Here is a 22,597-nt window from a genome sequence, read left to right on the forward strand (position 1 = left end):
AAAGATACTGTACCAATTGATTATCAATAGACTAAGTTGATGGATTGTTACGTCCCGAACCTCGAGCGCGCTAACATCCCACCATGGTCATGCAAATGCGAAACCCCCAGGTAGTGTCGCCGACTCCATTTATTTATTATTGTGCAAGCGGAACGTATTATAAAACCCATGATAGTAAAATACATGATAGAAAAGCAGGAAGCAAAACCACAACATAACACTTTCATAATTCAATAGAATTACAAACAGAGGTCTACGGCCAAAAGTCTACAAAAGATCGGCTCTTAAAAAGAAACTGTCCTACGACCTACAAGTCGGACACGTTCTCCTTATGACTTCACCTCTGCAATTCCTCAAGGCCAACCAAAGTTATCTGCCCGCTCCGTCCACCAAGGACCTGAAATTTTAATCCCACAACCGGGATGAGACATTGTCTCAGCAAGTTCAACCCCCTAAACCCTATTAAAAAGAAAATACGCCCCAGGTGGTCTAGTCACAACATCAAGAAGACTTACCTCGCATTAGTCTTCATTTGCAGGTTAGCACAATTTATATAATTCAACCACGTGCAATTATGATAACCAAACAACTGTGGCACGCACAATCACATTATCAGAACAATTCAACCACTTGGATCATTTCAGCGATCAATCGACTCGGCTGATTACATGTCATTCTAGCAAATCAATTGCTGCTTCTAATCACGACCCTATGGGAAGGTTTAACAACCAGTGGCAATCACGGCCCCACTAGGCACGACCTCTAATTAGGTGGTAGATCTTGGCCCGATGGGCACGACCTCTAATAGGTGGTCAATCACGGCTCTATTAGGCACAACTTCTAATAGGTGGTCAATCACGGCCCTACTGGGCACGACTTTTAATAGGTGGTCAATCACGGCCCTATTGGGCACGACCTCTAATAGGTGGTCAAATACGCTCGTTTTTCCATCAAATTTTGACACTTAGGATTTTATAAAAAGAATTCCTATTGCAATCACACTCCATTTGCCACAGTCAATCATCAAATTCAAATTCTAAATACACGCAGTGATGAAAGACGAAGTTCTTAGAAAATAAGGTCCCAAAATAATTTTGAAATTTATTAAATAATTAAATTTATTCCGAAAATTAATTAAATAATAATATCCATATTTTCACGATCCACACTCAATTTATAATATCCAATCATACAACAGCGATTGGCACGAAATTGAGCAAATAAGGTTCCAAGACAATTTTCGGAATTTATTAAATAATAAATTTTATTCGAAATTTATTTAAATAATAATATTTTAATAATTTCGAATAAATATATATTATTAAATTATTTAATAATTTCGGAATACTTAAATAAATCAAAAACAAATTCCTTTAAGTCACATCAAAGCTTATATTAATATAAACATACTTAACTTTAAACTAAACACACTTTAACTTAATTAAACACCCTAATCTAATCATCAACCAAATAAACTAATCTAACTACCTAAACTTACTTAACTTAGACTAAACACACTTAGGACATCATTAACCGTCTAATCAAGATTTAGTGAATTAAACTCACCGGATTAGCGAGCCAAGTGGACCAAAACGACGGGGACGCCAAGGAGAACAACTTTCCTCAAAACGGGCCAAGCATTTAGGGTCGGGAAGCCGGCCAAAATGGGCCAAACGCTCGCTGTCATACCCATTTTTCTGCTCACTGATGGCTGCTACTTGGGGGCGAATCCGGCACCGGTTGAGGCGAGCAATGGTCGAGAGGGGCTGAGGGAGTCTCGGCAGGCTGAGGCGGGGGTGCACGGGGGCTCACGGCGGAGGAGACGAGCTCCGACGGCTCTTGGAACGCACAGATCGAGGCTGAGATGCAGCTGAGCGTCGGCCAAGCGTGGGCGAGCGCGGGCAGCGGCAGAGCGCGGGACAACGAGCGGTCCTGCGGTGTGCGACAGCAATGAGCGGATTTGCTGGCTGCTGCTTCGGCATTCTCAGATTTGCTAGTGGGTTCCGAACAACAACTAGAGAAGAAGAAGAACTCGACGCCAGCAGGAGGGAGAGAGAGACGGAAGTGCGCGGGCAGGACGACAGAGAGGCGTGCGTGGATGAACAGCAACGGCGGCGAGCTCTGGCGACGGGCGAGCGAGTGGCCGAGTGGGCGGTCGGGCGGATGCAGCTTCCCCCCAATTCCAAGGAAGAAGGATAAGATTGAAGTGAGATGTGCTTTTTGGGGACCAATGAGCATTCGACACTTGTCAACACCCCATTTGCTTTGGCCCCAACCATGACATAAGCTAACTTCACATTCCACTAACTTCAAATCTCCCACAACAATTCTCCAATGGGTCCAATTTCATTTTCCGCTGTGGCATGAAATCTTGTACGTTAAATTCTTCAATTCCATTCGATTCTCTTCCAATTGAACCAAATTGAAGTCCATAAAATTAATCCAACACCACCACACTTCAATTCACATCTTCGCTTGTCCATAGAACAACTTAAGTCCCAAAAGCACGATCAAGGGCGGGCGTACTAATTTCTCGAGCCAAATTAGCCATATTCTGATTAACTTGTTGAAAAACTCTGATTATATGAAAAATCTTCTGAAGATAAGCCAATATTCCTAAAATGATTTGTGACACAATAGGACTTTCAATTTCTGAATTCGATCTTAATTTCATGGTTAATTTCATTTTGGCACGATATTAGCGTGTCCTGATCTATCGGGTAGCTTTTTAGAAATTTTCGTGCATTTGACTTGTAGTTGATCAATTCAAGCCACATTGTACATCTTTGATACATTGGCGATTTTCGGTTGTCGGGGGTAATCTTAAGGTTTCAAATACGGACACAGGGTACCCAATCGACAGAAAAGTCGGTCCAGTGTCGATCGACAAAATTGTGCGACTTGGTGGAATCACCCACACTCGATCACATGCCTCTGTCGAGTCGACCTATCTCCGGTCTCTAATCGATTTTTATTTGTGCCATAATGACTCTTGCAGATTAGCTCGATCGAAAGGTCGTTTCCTAGTCAAATTCTCGAGCCGATACATTAGAATCTCTTAACGGCTTCACCTGATAGACTAGTTTTCACATGAGTGGCCGACTCAAGAAAAAGAACTCTATGCGTGCCAATGAAATGCCCATCTCAATTTATTGAAAATAGAATTGGAAAATTGGGATGTCACACGGATCATCCTATACTATGCAAGTGATGAGCTTTCGCTGCCATAATATTTAAAAATGTATAGCGGGATATTTAGGCAAGCGGTTCCAACATCATACATTTCAATTAAACTTTTAATATACAAAGATAATCCATCGCATCGTCAAAATTAGGATTGTACTTACGTTTTTTTCCTTGGAATGATGGGTTTTTCTTTTTTAAAGTAGAATTGTATTTTAATTAAATGATATCTTATATTATATTGGGTTTAATCAATGAGTGTCTTAATATACTTGTCAAAGTGATGTTCTAAATGTTTTAGATCGAAAAAAGTATTTGACGCCATGAAGCAAAAATTTTGAACTTTAAAAGATTATTCAATACAATCGAATCTACATATTCACATTTGTATTTTCTGGATACTTCATATGTTTAACATTAGATTAAACTCAAAAAAAAATATGAAAAGAATTGGCAAAAAGAATGGGAAATACAAAACATTTCAGTCAGGACCTTTATGTTCTTGAAAAAATAAAAATCTACTTAGCACATGTTTGTATTAAATCAACCCAATTAATATTTAAGCGCATTCGTAAACTCGAATGTCATCATATATCTCTATAGTTAGATTGGAGTGATCATTAATTTTTTATTTCCTTTAATAAATCATCCAGGGTTGAAGTGATTTTGGTAAATTAATGACTGATGGGTCTTGTTCTTTAATAAACCATCGGTTCTCTACCCAACCCATGTTAGTCATGCTGATTGATTAATGGTAGGATGAGATAACTGCTACGAGTCGAGCAATTCCGCTTGCTTGTGCTTGATTCGTCTTCCTTCTTTTTTCTGTGGATTGGATTCTCCTTTACCGGTTTAAAGTGGTAGTGGAAAGCGGGCTTGCCGAGTTTTTTTTTTTTTTTGTCAAAACAGCTCCATTTCATTTCATTTCAAGTAGGTACAGTAGAAAACGAGCCCAACTGGGCTTCAGAACAAAGAACATCGAACAACGGTTTGGGTGGGCTTGAGACCCAGTTCGGAGGGACCGGGACATTTAAAAAAATAAATAAATAGGGGACATGATAATGGAAATCTAGTTGGGATAGTTTAACGACTCAATCCGCTACTCACAAGGGGCTTTTTGTTTTGTTCTCTAAAACAGTGGGTTAAGCTTAAATAAGGCAAAGAGTTAATTGAGGCCCGGCCCATCTTGATTTGTTCAGAGATTTTCCAACAGTGCTTGAACTAAAGTAAGGCAGTCAGACTCTAGAGTTGTACTTGCACTTTTCCCTTTTTTCTTCTCCCATTCGTGCACGAACTCCACCCCTCCAACAGAGCTAGGGTTTCTGCTTGAAGTGCAGATTGCACTCTCACGTGGCGCGCAAATCCTCCGAGTAAAGATCCAGCGGCATCCCTGCATACACCAGCAATTGCGCCTATTGTTGTGCCCACTCGGAACGCGCCATCAACGTTGATTTTCAGCGATTTCGGGGCAGGGGGATGCCATTGGGATGACGAGGTACAGTCTCTCTCCAACCCTTTTTTCTGATTTGAGTTCCAAATGCTGAAGTTTTCGTGCTTTGCGAGTGTTTCGGTGACTACTCCACGCGGATCCGGTGTCTTCTTTCGAAAGATGGCCTTGTTCCTCTCTTTCCATACAAACCAGAGCGTCTCGGCAACTAGTTCGAGGGAAGGTGCTTCTGGTAAGTCGCTCTTGTGATGAAGGAGCCACCAATCTATGCTTGTTAGTCCCTTGCTATGAATTCGGATGCTGATTCGTGGATCTAACCACACTTTAGTTGTCCAGGGGCAAAGCAAAAACAAGTGCTCTGCTGATTCGGGCTTCATATTGCACAACTGGCATGTCGGATCAGGTATGATCTTCCGTCTAAATAAATTCTCCTTCGTGGGGAGGGCGTTTTGACATAAAGTCCATATAAAGACTTTGATTTTTGGTAAGGTCTGCATACTCCATATCTTGCACCATAGCGCTCCAGGCTTTTGATATGATGGTGATGCTTCGTTGAGTGATGGGTTGATACTGGCTTTCCTTAATTGATTATACCCACTCTTCACTGTATAGTTGCCTGATATTGTTTCTGTCCAAATAAGCTTGTCTTTTTCGCTTGAGGACGCGATAGGAATTGCCCATATTTCATTTGCAATTCTGTCTTCGAACGTGTTCTGTACTATGTCTTCTTTCCATGAGAGAGTCTGCTTGTCGATCAGCTCAGTTACACGCTTAGGTTCTTCTCGATTTGCTGGTCCTATAAGTGTACCCAGCTTCAACCATTTATCTTCACGTATTCTAATGGATTGTCCATCCCTCACTGCCCATTGAACCGAATCTGATATGGCATCCCTCCCAACTAGTAAGCTTTTTCATCCCCACGAGGATCGTTGCCCCTCCCTTGCATGCCAGAAGTCGGAATTGGGAAAATATAACCCTTTAAAGAGCTTGCCGAGTTCATATGGTCGAGGTGCGCGCTCGAGGTTGCGAATGTGGACACTGATTATTACTATGCTTGGGATAGGAAATTGAAGGGATAGAAATTTTAGTATGAGCGAATTTGGAAGATAAAGTCTTTGGGTAGCTGGGATGTTCAATTTTGTTTCTCTCCACATGGCTGCTGATGCAGAAGAAAGAAATTTTTCTAGGATACGAATTCTAGAATTAATTGAATTTCTTCGGTGTCCTTAGTAAATGATGCCAACGCCACATTTTTTTTTTGTCAGGAGAGTGCACGGTCGATTTACAGTTTCTTGATGAACTCCCAAGTTTCTTGGCTATTATCTGAGTCTATATGAAGTGGAAAAAGGAACTGATGCCATTGTCCTAAAGGCTGATAACACGGATAATATTTTCTCTGCAGGAGCTTGTTAAATCCGTAACTTCTCTTATAATAATCTCTTTGTCCTTATACAAAAAGATATCAATTCTTGAATTTAGTTGAAGTTGTCAAACTCACTCTATGATGAACACCAAAAGGTCTCTCTCTCTCTCTCTCTGCCTATCTATCACCTTTTGCTGGAAATCTTACTATTGTTGCAGATGATTACGTGTGCCTGAACTTGGCTTCTATTGGTTCCCAAACTACACTCTTTCTCTCGACGTAACTTTTGTATCGATAAACATATAATCTTCACCACTAAGCTAATTGTGGAAGAGAAATAGTGATGCACAGCAATCTGACAGCTTGCTTCTTCAACATTCGGCGTCTTCGAATACTGGGATTGTATGTCATGGTTTCCGGTTTTCGATGAGTCAATGGTTCTGTCTATGCTCTTTACTGAGAACTGGGCATGACACTACAATTTTCTCTTGATTGTATGACCAGTATTATGGTGGATATGGACACCATGGGACATCATTTGAGCAGACATATCGCCGTCGCCCTACATCTTTTATTGAAAAGGTCAGGACTACCTTCTAATTGTTGCAAACAATATGGTGATAAAAATATGTTTATTTTCAATATATAGAATATTGTGTATGTGTCGCACCCCAAATCCTATATGGATTAAGGAGTGATGCAGCCATCCTTTCTCCAAATGACATTGCCTCAAACTATACCCCAATTGTCCAGCTCCCAATAGTTTTCATAATAATGCTCTCGCTCCATCAGCCACTAATTGAGGCATCTAAAAACATGTTAAGAAGAAATGAATGAGCTATTATGGTCCACTGAGTAATACATTTCCAAGTGAATTGAACATTCATTATGCACATTTATAAACACGCTATCACCATTTTTCAATCTCCAAGCTAGAGTATTATATAGGCAAATATAATTCAATAATAATATCAGTTCATGATAACAATTCAACTAATCTCAAATTACATGAGCCTCAAACTATACCCCAATTGTCCAGCTCTCAATAGTTCTCGCCATAATGCTCTCGTTCCTTTGGGCACTAACTAAGGCATCTGAAAAATATGATAAGAAGAAAGGAATAAGCTACTGTGGCCTAGTAAGTACTACATTTCTTTTAAGTGGATCGAACATTCACTATACATATTTACAAAGACGATATCATAATTTTTCAATCTCAAAGCTAGAGTACTATATACACAAAATATCAGGAGTAGTGTATAATTCAATAATAATATTAGTTCACAAATAATAATTCAATTAATTTTAAATTACATGTTAATGATCTACTCCATTGACCAAACTCATGCTTAAATATCAAGCCATGGTCATGCATAACACTAGTGACAATGTGATTAGGATTCCTTCCTTGGATAGGTCTTCATCTATTATTAGCCGATGACTTGGCCTACAAAGATATCTTAGACTATTATGTGCATACTCATAAGCCTTTAAATGGGCTTACAACGATATTGAGCACCCAACCTCATCCACCAATACAAAAAATACAATCCATAAACAATCTCATGTATTAAAATACATTTCACAAATCAATCACCATCATCAGAAATACTTTTTCATAAAATATTCTTAAATTATTTTGAGACTCGTCTCATAAACCAGTTTTATAAATCGAATCATATCAAATGTATGTCATAAATCATTTCACCAAACATGTTTATATATATATTATTTCTTAACTTTGTTTATTAAGTAGTTCCCACACTATTCACAAATACCAAAACGTAGTAATTGCCTGATCCAAATTATGCAATAAACATGTTTATTCATAACTTATAAAATATCGAATATTTATCATTTTGAAGACTTGAGTTTATAAATTCTTAAAAGAAATAATATCACTCATATGGAAAAAGTCAAAAGCCAATCTATAGTGGTTACTCGAGTTGACACATTTGCAATCCTATCAATTAATCAAAAAACAACATTAAAAGCCAAGTAAAACACAACTCTAGCGAACGACTTGAATAAACCACGTTTAATAGTAGATAAAACAGCTTCTACGCACTAAGGAGTAGCATCGTTCAAAGCACCTGTTCATCCTTGTCCTTGCACATGTTATCAATTATACATAACTCTCACGCAAACTTCATAATTTCGTTCTAAATAAACCATACTTCAAAATCAAGTTTCGTCGAACTCTACGGCTCTATAACAACCTAAACTTTCGTTTCCATATATATCCACAGGCTGATGACTCCTCACTCAGACTTCATAGCTCAAAATCGACATAAGTTCAAACTCATACCCTAAATTAGAAAATTACTCTAATTAGATAAATGATCGGCTTGAACACTCACTGAACGTCGGGATTCGTAATTGATTTGGCTTGTCGAGGTGTCTGGATTGTGAGCGCGCAGAAATTTCTGTTTTCCCCCTATCCTCTTGCGAACGAGCTTCATTTCCTTTTGCCTTTCTTTGGTTTTGTCGCCACCGCTTCTCCTCTTGCTTAAATATCGTGGAAGCTGCTGAAGGAGATGAGAGAATGTGTTAATGGGCTGAGGCCAATATACTATACTTATGCTTGGGCTTGGGCTTGTTGGGCCATATTTTTACGGTATGTGAATGGTTTAGAAGGATTAGATTATGCAGTTTTCATTCAGAGAAACTGAACCTAGTGCGATCATCGTCTAAATTTGACGATGTGGTTTTGTTGGGAAGTCTTAATCAATCTAAGTGTAATAGTTGTTCGTTTGAGTTTCCAATGCGAATAGTCAGCCTCTTATTTTCTCTCTTGCGTGCACGCACATAGACTTTCCGCATTATCAAAACCAACAAGACGATGAAATTTGAAAAACACCGAATTCAAAGCCCGTTCTCGTCCTCCTAATTTACTTTCACATTGTTCGGCACAAAATCCAAGCATTAGCAGTCCGATTAAAACGACAAACATATGTTCCACCACCAGCATGCACATCAGCGGGAAGAAACTCCTCACGCTTAATAGACAATAATTCTTATTTCGCACGGAGCTTTCACTGATAATAAATAGAGTGAGAAGTGATCACACTTGTTTTTCTTCAAGAGAGAGCAACTTTGCCCTAAATTTGAACTCTAAGGCTACACTTTTCTCCCATTGAGTTTCGCATTTGTCCGAAAGGATCACATTACCTTCAACTTTCCCCAAAACCACTTTAGTATATGATAGAGCTGCGAGTTTATGATGTTAAGACATAGAACTTGAAACATTCTCAACTTCATCAAGTGCCTCAATAATTTCTAATAGTTACTGGTATGAGCACAATAACAAGATTGGAGAATATAGTTTTGTGTGATTGTAGAAATTGAATGCAAATTAACAATAGTACCATCAGTTCTACAGGATTTTAGTAATATAATCCTTGGGGCTATCTATTGGTACAGCACTTACGATACATTGGCCTTGAAATGAATTTCACCACAGATTCCTATCTTACCAGGATTTTGATTCAATTTACTGATTTTAGGGCAGAACAGTTCATTTTCACAAATACTAAAGCTGATTCCTGGACAGAGCCAATTTGTTAAATTTTGAAACCTTCCTTCCTTATTAATGCGAAAGCTATGTACAACAATCTCTGCATAATTTCCACTGACGGAACCTTCCTTCGGTTGGTCGTCAGAATTCAAGATCTTGACTTTTTGTTAATTGGTTGACTTGCACGTTTCAATGACAGATGACCCCCCATATCTTCTCGACCAGGTAACCCGCCCCTTTATTGACCCGCCACCAACGCCCGTCAGACAAAGGAACCTCCTATGAAAGACCACGCATTTACTACCCAATTGTCTTGTCACTTTCGACTCAGCATTGTTGGACTGGCGATTCCCCGAAGACGGCTGGCTAATGAGAAATCAAGATTTATCGGTTCAAGGAAAGACTTAAGAGTTGCTAATTCATCCATGTCAAAGCCATTGCTGCGAAAGAAAGAGCAACCACATACGAGTTGCATAAGCGGAAACTCTTAGAAATGTTTCCTTATGTTTTGCTTCTTCTCTCTGTCTCATTCAGCCCCTCTTTGTCCACAAGCACTGACACCATCTCACCCGGCGAGTCTCTCTCCAGAAACCGGACATTAATCTCTCAAGGAGGAACATTTGAGATGGGCTTCTTTTCACCAGGTAACACTGGTAACCACTACATTGGCATTTGGTACAAAGGCTTACCTCAAAAGACTCTGGTTTGGGTCGCAAATAGGAACCGTCCGGTGTTTGACCCGTTCTCCTCGGAGTTGAAGCTCCTCTGGGACGGTAATTTAGTCATACTCGCTTCATCCAAGCGTCAAATCTGGTCGACTGGTTCGACATCACTCATGCCTAATTCGACTTCAGGAGTGCTCCTTGACAATGGAAACTTCATTTTAAGGAAGACATCGGATGTGTCTAGTGTTGCTTGGCAGAGTTTCGATCATCCCACTGATACGTGGTTGCCAGGTGCCAAGTTTGTATATTATTCACGTACCTCTGAACGGACAGTTTTGGTGGCTTGGACAGATTTCGATGATCCAGCTCCTGGGATATTCTCTGCAATGCCGGCAGCAGAAGGAAAATTTCTGTTATCGCTATTTAACAGGTCAGAAGCCTACTGGAATTGTAGTGACTGGAATGAGGCTGATTATGGGCTTCAGCCTTCACAGACAGTGGAAAACACGATCAACTTCACCTTTGTTTCGAATGAGAATGAGACCTATTCCAAATATTCCTCAGTTGCTCCTTATAATCTTTCTAGGATAGTGCTCGGACCGACAGGGCTGTACCAGCAATTAGTATGGGCAAAGCACATCCAGGAATGGAAAGTGCTTTGGATACTACCAACACAAACGTGTGAGATTTATCCCTTTTGTGGTGCTTCTTCTAACTGCAATCAGAGTGATGCACCGGTTTGTGATTGTGCTCTTGGACACTTAGATAATCTGAAGCTGGAAGATCATATGGGCCGATGCAAGAGGAGAAATGCGTCGAAATGTAGTGGTGACGGGAAAGATAATTTTTTCCTCATGCCTCATACACAACTGCCGAAAAATTCTGATTCGTTCATGGTAGAAAACGTTGATGCATGCAGGTTATTGTGCTTGAGCAACTGTTCGTGCAGTGCATACGCTTACATTGCTAAGTGTCAGATATGGACGGATGAGAAATTTATGGTTCAACATTCCGCCAGTGTTGGAGTTTTTAAAGATTTCTATGTCCGGATTGCGGCGTTGGACTGGAAGGAGGAGAGTAAGAAAAGGGGAAACCCAGTTTGGTAGCAGCAGTTGTTGTGTCCTTAGCTTTTCTCGTGCTCCTTGGTGTGTTGCTGGCGACTATTAGGACAAGACGGTTTGCTCGTGCAGTGGACGATCATTTGCTGCATTTTGAATATCGAATTCTGAAGAAGGCAACAAAGAACTTCTCTGAGAAAATTGGGGAAGGCGGGTTTAGTTCTGTTTTCTGGGGAGCACTGCCAGACTCAACTCCTGTAGCAGTGAAGAAACTTGCAAACCAAAACCAAAGTAACAAACAGTTCCTCGCGGAAATTAGAACTATTGGAACGATACAGCACGTCAATGTGGTTCGACTGCGCGGCTTTTCTGCAGAAGAGTCGAAGAGGTTCCTAGTTTATGACTACCTTACAAATGGTTCGCTCGCAGCTCATTTGTTTCAGAAAGGTTCCAACACCCTCGATTGGAAAACCAGATACAACATTGCCATTGGGATTGCTAAAGGATTGGAGTACCTCCATGAGAGGTGTCGAGATCGCATCATACACTGTGATATCAAGCCGGAGAATATACTTTTGGATTCAGAACTCGCACCACAGATTGCTGATTTCGGCCTCTCGAAGCTTGTGGGACGGGATGCCAGCCAGGTAATTACCACCATGAGGGGAACCAGAGGGTACCTGGCACCAGAATGGATTTCTGGAGGAGCCATTACTGCGAAAGTGGACGTTTTCAGCTATGGAAAGATGCTGTTTGAGATCATGTCGGGAAAGAGAAACATTGAGGAGCTGAATAGTGATATGCGCCATTATCTACCGCTTCAGGTAGCTAATTCAATAGCCAAAGGAGAAGAAGTCTTGCCACTTGTGGACCACAGATTGAAAGGACTCGTGGAGACGGAAGAATTGCGCAGAGCATGCAAAGTGGCTTGTTGGTGCATTCAAGACAGCGAGAAAGATAGACCAACTATGTCTCAGGTAGTTCAGATTTTGGAGGGGGTTATGGCAGTAGAAAAGCCTCCAATCCCAAGAATTTTGTTGCAACTGGTAGGAAGTGATGAGATTGAGGCATAAAACGTAGCACTATGCCCTTTCTTCGATAATTTATGGGCATGGTGTAGCCCCAATCCATCCTCCTTTGAGTTTCTACAGTTACAAGCTGTGTACCTCCATGGCCAATAAATTACGGTAACCATTGTGGCCACTCGAAATATAAAGACAAAACAGTTAATGTCGCTGATGGACTCACTGGTCTAGGATCTGTATCATGCTTTCCAGAATTGCAGCTCCAAACCATTTAATACCCATATTTCTCCATCCTCTTGCAGCAGAAGATCCAGTGAAAGGAGTTGGTCATCTATTCAGCTTATGTGTATGCTCCAAATGAAATTAGATGAACTGTTTGAACAAAACAATGCAAAATCGTTGCCCTCTTGTTTAAACATTATTTATATGGGCCATCCCTCCCATTAGAAACGGTTGACACTTGAAAGTTGGTAGAGGCTCCGGCCATAGAGGCAAGAGTCACCCAAAAAGCGGTATTCTTTACTAAAAGGCGAAAAAATAGTTCACTCTGTGCTCACTACGTAGCTGCGTTATCAAACAACTGTTAAATAACCAAGTCCATAAGATTATCTCCATTTCTTGCTTCAATCGTTGTGGGACTCAAAACTCACCTTTGTGGAAAACCACTTCTTATACGTAGGTTGGCTAGATTGTACTGCAAAGGCTTTGGCCTCTGTTCCTGGTCCAGATGCTTGTGTGAGTCTGCTAGAGACACAGCCATTTGGGCTGCCCTGGTATTAAGGATCGCTGTCCATGCTTGAAACATTTAGAGCACAAGACTTTCAGCGTCATATTCTCTTTATAATATTCCATTTTAATACGTGTAACTAGATACAAAAAAAAAAAAATCAACTATAGAATCGCAAGATACTCAACTACAGCACCTTGACTTAATTAACTGCTCTAACTAATTGAATGCATCGCAATATAGCCAGATTCAAGTAATTTACCGATGAAATTTGATTATCCTATGAGCAGCCTGAACTGAAAATTTCAAATGGTTGCTAGTAAAAGAACCGACCGTAAAGTAGTCGGTGAATACAAGAAAGTCTCACTAGCCGACATGGAATAGTTTCATTTTACATGCGAGAAGCACTCTTTATTTGCCCTCCAGCGTCGCACTTAAATACTGTAACTATCATCCGCTCATTCTAAGCCATCCTCCCAAAGACGGTACAGATGAGTACTACCGTGAAGTCTGCGAGACAGAGAGACACCCTGACTTGTGGATCTACTATTGTGCTCCTTGTGAATATGAAGATCACGTTAGTTGCATATGTCCTGACGTCCCGCCTTGTCTTCCTGAAGCATTGTCTCCTGGGAATGTGGAGTTTCCCTTTGTCCTGCAAAGGTCTCGTCTTTGATCATATATGTCCTTACATGATTTGCTTGGAGGATGAAAGTGGCAGAAAGTCGACCCTCAGCTGAGGGAAATTTCAGATTCCAAACTAGCTTGGTTACCAGAAGATGGCGACATCTAGTCCGCCACCAAATTCAAGTGAAACTTACCTAAAGAAGGTTACAATGAGCACGAGGCCAACATCTTACCATCAGATCTTCCAGTTTATTTATTTATTTTCGTCTGTTAAGTTTTTCATCCTGCTTCATCTCTTAGATCTCTATGTTTGCGAAAATAATGTTATGAATGTACCATCTCACTCTTGTCCTTTCCTTGGCATGATATCAACTCGTCTTATAGGTCATTTGGTTTTATGAATTTTCCATTTAATCATCTTGAAGAATTAGCATCTCGTTCATCTATATATGCAGACTTTTCACCAAATTACTTGAATATTTAGCAAAGTATTCATCTTTACACCAAAGTGAACAAAAAGAATCGCATGGTGTTGGTACCTGTAGCATTCATTCGTCGGATATTTGTATGCACAAAGCAGTATGCATTATTCGTCACTGTCAAACCCCATATCTTCCGTACTTTGGGATCCTATTGTGATTGTCATGACAATATACTTCCTATAAATCTTGTCAGGCGAAGCTTGAGAACCATGTCACACATCAAATCTATGTACTTATATTTGTATATCATGGAGTCACAATCTTAAAATCTTTTGAGGAAACCGTCGATTGTCAAACACCTACGAAATTAGGTTCTCTCTACAGGAGGCAAGTTAAGACCCTGTCCCAACGAATGGATGGATCACTCTGACGATGTTGTCTGATGTGAAGTGTATGGATTGTGCTCAAATGGTGAACTCATATTTGTAACCCAGAAAAGAAACCGGGTGAACTCGTCTTTCGCAACGGAGTTAAAAGAGGCTCATTGCATCCATTATTGCTTATTTGATAGGAGTACCTCAAAAGAATCACAGTAAGCTACTGATGAATCTTCCATCAGTTGAAGCCATAAGTGCATTTAATTATTGTTGTTTATCCCTGTCGAAGACTCATGGAACACAAATTGCTTGGAGTGGCACCACTTGAATCCACATCAATCACATTTCATTCGGTAAATTGTGGCCCAACTAACTGGCCATGGGGGGCGCATCTGTGCTTATGGAGTTCGAAGAATATTACACACATCCAGTCCAGATTGATGCAAATGATTAACCTCGGAGCTAAACCTTCATCCTAGCATTGGTCCAATCTCAAAGCCTCTACACAGAGAGACCTCCTCGGGAAATGGTTGACACTAGAGGAATGGTAGAGACTCAGCCTGTAAAGGCTGAGCCTTCCAAAAATTGGAATTCTTGCTTCGGTCGAGGTGGGACTGAGATTCACCAATAGAAAAGCCTCTTCTCATTCACTGACCGGGCCTCTGGGAATTCTTGTCCTGGTCCAGACATGTGCAAATTGCAATATCGTTGAACGGCCCAAGTTCCTTTGCTTGGGAAATCATAGGACATTAAATCTTGTCCCAGGCTGTAACTTAGCTGCTGCTGCTGCTGCTTCTTCTTCTTTCCTCGCAAATTCGTAAGAATAATGTTTATGGGGCAAATAAAGGAGTGAGAGAGGCAAAACTCACCGAAAAGTTCCTAGACAAAAAATCAGTTGATAGAAATATTAAAACTTGCGTGGTTTACCGTATTTATACATATGTACGTATGTATGTAGATGTAAGTGTTTACAGATAATTTCAATAGGAAAGAAACAAGTCAATAGCAAATTAATAGCGGATTGGATAATTTAATGGACTACCATCTCTTATCATACAAAATAATCTTAACAATTATATGACAAACTCCTTAATTATGTGCATGGACATGGCTCCATTTTAGTCATAACGTCTCGTAAGTCCTATATATATATGTAGCGCTATTGATTTATTATGCATATAGAAAAAAATTATCAGTGAAATCATATTGTCCAAAGTAATTATATATATAAAAAGACAAATATATTCCAAAATTTGTTGTTTGTTGGAAATGTCGCTACCGAATTGAAGACATTTGAATATGAATATCGAATATGTAACGGATGGAATATAATTATCAACTTAAGTAATTGTTCATGCTACAATTTTAGTTATCTTTAAAAGAAAGGAAAAGATTTAAGATCTTTAAAAAGGGACTGACATCCTCTTTTACTCATTAGTTCACTTGCGCAAGAAAACGCGTACGCCATAAATGTTGGGGAATAAGATGAAGACATCCGAGACAGTGCGACCCTGACGAGTGACGACCACTCCTGGTTTTGCATCGCTATAAGTGAGCTCTGGTCTCGGACGGTACCACCACCGACGCGACCTCCCGTCCCTAAAAGCTAGTGACATTAATTGAACGCAATTTCTAGTAACTTGAAGATGGAGACGGGATTCAAAAGTCTCGAAAGCTTGGGATTTGTTTTTGACCTTGGACTGGCGTGGTGGCTGAATTCACTTTCACGTGGAGGAAGTCCAATGAATTAAGAGAGTGAGAGAGAGAGAGCAGAAAATCTGGAATTTAGGAAAAAGTCTTATTTACATCAAGTTGATATCGAAAGTTGATTTGTGGTTCGATTGAGCTGAAATTTTGTCAGCTTGTTCGTGGCGTACTCTTCTCAAATCCGAATGCATTGATTTTTGTTTGAAGCTCCCTACATGAGGTTTCTCATAGGTTGATCAAAACTTGATTTTTTTTTTGTCAGATTTGTCATTGATTTCTTGTGAAATTTATGCGTATTGCCAAGAATGATATTCTTGATATCTTTGATGTTACATATCGTTAGTATTTACTAGAGAAGAACTTTGTTCACTTGATTTTGTTGATAGTGAATATTTTGAGTGGACTCCGATCCCGTAGTTTTTTTATTTTCTCACACCAATGAGGTTTTTCCATGTAAAAAATCCCCTGGTGTTTACATACCGGTATGAGTTTGCTATATTATATAAGTTCTTATTAGATTTACATAAATTGGGAGATTATTTTGTTCTATTGCGTTACTCCGATATTGTTTAGGTTATTACCGTTCTCCCATCATGGTTTTAGGTTATTACCATTCTCAAAATCAATGTCAGTTGAGAAGTATGAGACAAGAGCCAACGCGTATGAGCCTCGCTTACTAAATTTCATTTTTTTTTGTCTAGCTCCATTTATGATAATGCGAGTTAGGTTAGTTGGCAACTTCAACTTGTGTTTAATTTAAAGAGTGGAAGGTGATAAATTATTGAATCCACCTCACTTTAGATCTTAGTTCGAGAATGAGAAGTAAAATCGTATACCTTATTGGATAAGTTATTTCGAGGGTCAAGGTGTTTGGGGAACTTGTAGAGTTGGTCATAACTGAAAGTGCTAGTATAAATACCTAGAGAGTGGTGAATAGGTGTGGAGACAATTTTTCGCAAGGAACAATAGAAATATTTTGCTTCTAAAACTGAGTCTGAAGAACAATAGACTTTTGAAACTGAGTCTGAAGTACAACAGACTTAAAGCGAGTTCAGACTTTAGTAGTTAAATAGAATTACGAACAAAATAAAGGAGTTCAAGGAAAAAAAATAAGAACAAGCTTACGTCCACTCTCCCACGCTAACAGCCTTCTGGTTGGATTCCACTATGCAATCAACAAAATATTACAACTTTGAATACAAACACTTAGTGCTAGATTATACTATCTCACTAAGTCACTCTTTTTGTATTTCTCTCACGATCACAAACGTTTAAGTTTATAAGAGACAAGAGTGTATTATCGAAGGTCGCTTAGACTTTGGAATTATAAATTCTACGCTTCGTCTCTTACTTACTCATCGGTCCTTGGTCTCCTTAAATACTCCTTCACTTCCAAACTAGCCGTTGGACAATATCTCGAGGATCGTCTTCCAATTTACCCATTGGATAGATTTGTATCTAGAAGATTTGGTAGCCGTTGAGTGATAGAAGTAGAATCCAAAATTGATTCTGATCGCCCATACAAACAGAATCTTGGTTTTCATAAGTACAGCTTATTGGTATAGAAAGTTCTTGTCTTCAATATCCAATTGTCAATCAATTAGATTGAGTCAATCAAATCAATTTTGATGTAGAATCCAAACCAGATTACTAGCTGTTATATGTTTAGGGCTTGTGTTACGATTTATCTCGTTATGGATATAAAGTCTGAGAGTCTTCAAATTGAAGTAGAGTCTAAGTGTCTTCTGTCTGAAATAGACTTTATAATCTGGACGTAAATCTAAACATAATCTGCTTCTGAACAAATTTAGCTTTAAGGTTTGGACACAGTATGAATAAGTTCAGTTTCAGCATAGAGTCTGTCTTCTAGTTTTTTATTCACGTTCAATTTGAAATTTGTCGAGTGGGCAGACTTCTGATATAGAACAGACTTTGATACTAAAGTTTGGTAGTCTTTAGACTTTGACACAGAAAAATCTTCATAATAGACTTTGGACATGTGTTACGTTTAGTCTTCTGGCAGTTTTCAGATTTTGACAATATCCTTTATATGTTCTATCATCTGCATAGTCTATTACTTAACCATTAATCACATTAGTAGCCTTTGATTTATTTTGTCATCTTTAAAACATCATAAGGGATTTCCCTAACAATCTCCCCATTTTTTATGATGACAAAACAATATATGAATACGAGATATGTAATCATATTTTCTAAAATAATGATAAATCAATCATCAAATTTTAGATTTTCAAAAATATGATTTGAATAAAAAGACAGCAAATAGATTGAGCATAATAATATATAGAAAAATAATCGCAGCTCATATAATATCAACCAATCAACACATATACATATTTATATTCTCTCCCCTTTTTGTCATAATCAAAAGCAATAACAATAGATATAGTATCACGTAAAGAATATAAAATGATAACAAATATATCTTGCATGAAATATAATTTCAAAAAAAAATCAGCTTTCACAAAGTAAGTCAAATATTAAAGATATGCAATATAGCTCACTTCGATCATATATATCAATAAATATCTAACAAAAATCACGAAGAGCGGATCATAATTAACCAAATTAATTAGTTCGATTGATTATGCAGCGTGACATCCTCATCGAAGCAGCAAATTAATTAAGACTCCAAACGTGAAATTAGTAACTGATATAGATGATCAAATATGCAGCCTTTGGGAAGTTTTTTAGCAGAGGCATCTGGGAGACGGTCCAAGGAGAATGAAAATGCAGACACAGCAAACACGGTCGAGGACTTGTTCGTCCAACTTTAGATGTCGCAAGTTTGCCTATCACTGAGGTCTCCTCAGGACCGAGTTCTCTGCTATGAATAGTTGCGGAATGCGAAATATACGTTCCTGTTGTATCCGATACAGATGTCACATTACTTTCAACTTTAGAAGTCACGTTACTTTCAACTTCCCCAAAACCACTCTTGTATCCGGTAGAGACGTAAGTTTATGATGTTGAGACAGAGATAGGACTTTAAACATTCTCATCTTCTTCAAGTGCTTTAACAGTTTCTAGAATTCATCGGCATGAGCACGATAACAAGAATGCAGAATATAGTTTTGTATGATTGTATAAATTGAAGGCAAATTAACAATAGTACTATCGGTTCTACAAGATTTTAGTAATATAACTTGGGGCTATTTATTGGTACAGCACTGATGATATATTGGCCTTGAAATGAATTTCACCATAGATTCCTCTCTTGCAAGGATTTTGATTCAATTTACTGATTTTAGGGCACAACAGCTCATTTTCACAAATACTAAAGCTGATTCCTAGACGGAGCCAATTCGTCAAATTTAGAATGCTTCCTACGCTAATAATGTGAAAGCTATAAACCACGCTCTCTGCATAATTTCCACTGATGGAACCTTCTGTTGGTCCTCAGACATCAAGATTTTGACTTGACTTTATGTTAATTGGTTGACTTTTACATTTCAATGACAGATGACCCCCCAACAGATCTTCTCGATCAGGTAACCCATCCCTCCATTGAGCCGCCACCAATGTCCATCAAACGAAGGAACCTCCTCTGAAATACTCAGCGTTTCCCACCCAACTGCTAGAATTCAAGCCGCCCCACAATAGAAACATCCAGTTATTGTCGCTTTCAACGCAGCCTTGTTGGACTGGCAACTCCCCAAAGACCGCTGGCTAATGAGAAGTCGAGATTTAACCATTCAGAGAAAGACTTAAGAGTTTGTTAACTCAACCATATCAAAATCGTTGTTGCAAAAGGGAGAGCAACGGAGGAAACTTAGATATGTTTCCTCATATTTTGCTTCTTTTCTCTGTTTCATTAGGCTCCTCTTTGTCCATGAACACAGACACCATCTTGCCCGGCGAGTTCTCTCCAGAAACCGGACATTAATCTCTCAAGGAGGAACATTTGAGATGGGCTTCTTTTCACCAGGTAACACTGGTAACTACTATGTTGGCATTTGGTACAAAGGATTACCTCAAAAGACTCTAGTTTGGGTCGCAAATAGGAACCATCCAGTGTCCGACCCATTCTCCTCAGAGTTGGAGCTCCTCTGGGACGGTAATTTAGTCGTACTCGCTTCATCCAAGCGTCAAATCTGGTCGACCCGTTTGACATTGCTCATGCCTAATTCGACTTCAGGAGTGCCTTGACAATGGAAACTTCATTTTAAGGAAGACATCCGACGTGTCTAGTGTAGCTTGGCAGAGTTTTGATCATCCCACTGATACGTGGTTGCCAGGTGCCAAGTTTAAATTCAACACTTCCGAAAAGACAGTTCTGGTGGCGTGGAGAAATTTAAACGATCCAACTTCCGGAATATTCTCGACATCCATGGGAGCAAAAGGAACTCTTTCGCTATTTAACAGGTCGGAAGCCTACTGGATTGGACGCGACTGGACTGGGGACGATTACAGGCGTCGGTCTTCACTGACAGCAGAAAACGTGATAAACTACACCTTTGTTTCGAATGAGAATGAGACTTACTCCAAATATTCCGCAATTGCTCCTTATAATCTTTCTAGGATTGTGCTTGAACCGACGGGGCTGCTCAAGCAGTTAGTATGGGCAAAGAATATCCAGGAATGGAAAGTTCTTTGGGCATACCCAGCACAAATGTGTGAGATTTACCCCTTTTGTGGTGCTGCTTCTAACTGCAATCAGAGTGATGCACCGCTTTGTGATTGTGTTTGGATCCTCAGATGATCTGAAGCCGGAAGATCATCTGGGCCAATGCAATAGGAGAAACGCGTTGGAATGTAGTGGAGATAGGAAAGATATTTTTTTCCTCATGCCTCGTACACAATTCCCAAATAATTATGATTCGTTCATGGTGGAAAACATTGATGCATGCAGGTTATTGTGCTTGAGCAACTGTTCGTGCAGTGCATTCGCTTACACTGCTAACTGTCGGATATGGACGGATGAGAGATTTTTAGTTCAACGTTCAGCCAATGATGGAGTATTTAAAGATTTCTATGTCCGGATCGCGGTGTTGGATTGGAAGGAGGAGATTAAGAAAAAGGGGAAACCCAGTTTGAAATTCATAGCAGCAGTTGTTGTGTCCTTAGCTTTTCTCGTGCTCCTTAGTGTCGCTGGTTACTATTAGGACAAGACGGTCTGCTACTGCAGTGGACGATCATTTGCTGCATTTTGAATATCGAGTTCTGAAGAAGGCAACAAAGAACTTCTCTGAGAAAATTGGGGAAGGAGGGTTTAGTTCTGTTTTCTGGGGAGCACTGCCAGACTCAACTCCTGTAGCAGTGAAGAAACTTGCAAACCAAAACCAAAGTAACAAACAGTTCCTTGCGGAAATTAGAACTATTGGAATGATACAGCACGTCAATGTGGTTCGACTGCGTGGCTTTTCTGCAGAAGAGTCGAAGAGGTTCCTAGTTTATGACTACCTTACAAATGGTTCGCTTCAGCTCATTTGTTTCAGAAAGGTTCCAACACCCTCGATTGGAAAACCAGATACAACATTGCCATTGGGATTGCTAAAGGATTGGAGTACCTCCATGAGAGGTGTCGAGATCGCATCATACACTGCGATATCAAGCCGGAGAATATACTTTTGGATTCAGAACTCGCACCACAGATTGCTGATTTCGGCCTCACGAAGCTTGTGGGACGGGATGCCAGCCAGGTAATTACCACCATGAGGGGAACCAGAGGGTACCTCGCGCCAGAATGGATTTCAGGAGGAGCCATCACGTCAAAAGTCGATGTTTTCAGCTATGGAAAGCTGCTCTTTGAGATCATATCAGAAAGAGAAACATTGAGGAGCTGAATAGTGATATGCGCGATTATCTACCGCTTCAGGTAGCTAAGTCAATAGCCAAAGGAGAAGAAGTCTTGCCACTTGTGGACCGCCGATTGGAAGGACTAGTGGAGATGGAAGAATTGTGCAGAGCATGCAAAGTGGCTTGTTGGTGCATTCAAGACAGCGAGAAAGATAGACCGACCATGTCTCAGGTAGTTCAGATTTTGGAGGGGGTAATGGCAGTAGAAAAGCCTCCTATCCCAAGAATTTTGTTGCAACTGGTAGGAAGTGATGAGATTGAGGCATAAAACGTAGCACTATGCCCTTTCTTCGATAATTTATGGGCATGGTGTAGCCCCAATCCATCCTCCTTTGAGTTTCTACAGTTACAAGCTGTGTACCTCCATGGCCAATAAATTACGGTAACCATTGTGGCCACTCGAAATATAAAGACAAAACAGTTAATGTCGCTGATGGACTCACTGGTCTAGGATCTGTATCATGCTTTCCAGAATTGCAGCTCCAAACCATTTAATACCATATTTCTCCATCCTCTTGCAGCAGAAGATCCAGTGAAGGAGTTGGTCATCTATTCAGCTTATGTGTATGCTCCAAATGAAATTAGATGAACTGTTTAAACAAACAATGCAAAATCTTTGCCCTCTTGTTTAAACATTATTTATATGAGCCATCCCTCCC

The 22,597-nt window shown here is 39.8% G+C and overlaps 1 protein-coding gene and 1 non-coding gene across 2 annotated transcripts; both read left to right on the plus strand.

Annotated features, from left to right (window-relative positions):
- Positions 1–4,432: 4,432 nt before the first annotated feature.
- On the plus strand, positions 4,433–12,654 carry LOC104425000 (G-type lectin S-receptor-like serine/threonine-protein kinase At2g19130). Its single transcript, XM_018864583.2, is given in 5 exon segments — positions 4,433–4,862; positions 4,959–5,033; positions 6,498–6,575; positions 9,710–11,253; positions 11,256–12,654. Coding segments are annotated over 2 exon segments (2,301 nt in total). The 5' UTR covers positions 4,433–4,862; positions 4,959–5,033; positions 6,498–6,575; positions 9,710–10,003; the 3' UTR covers positions 12,307–12,654.
- Positions 12,655–19,971: 7,317 nt separating this feature from the next.
- LOC104427284 lies at positions 19,972–22,397 on the plus strand. The gene is made up of 2 exons (XR_005547773.1): positions 19,972–20,693; positions 20,800–22,397. It is a non-coding gene; the product is annotated as a G-type lectin S-receptor-like serine/threonine-protein kinase At2g19130 (transcript).
- Positions 22,398–22,597: the final 200 nt, after the last annotated feature.

Source organism: Eucalyptus grandis, chromosome 11, assembly GCF_016545825.1.
Source record: "Eucalyptus grandis isolate ANBG69807.140 chromosome 11, ASM1654582v1, whole genome shotgun sequence".
NCBI classification, from domain to species: Eukaryota; Viridiplantae; Streptophyta; class Magnoliopsida; order Myrtales; family Myrtaceae; genus Eucalyptus; species Eucalyptus grandis.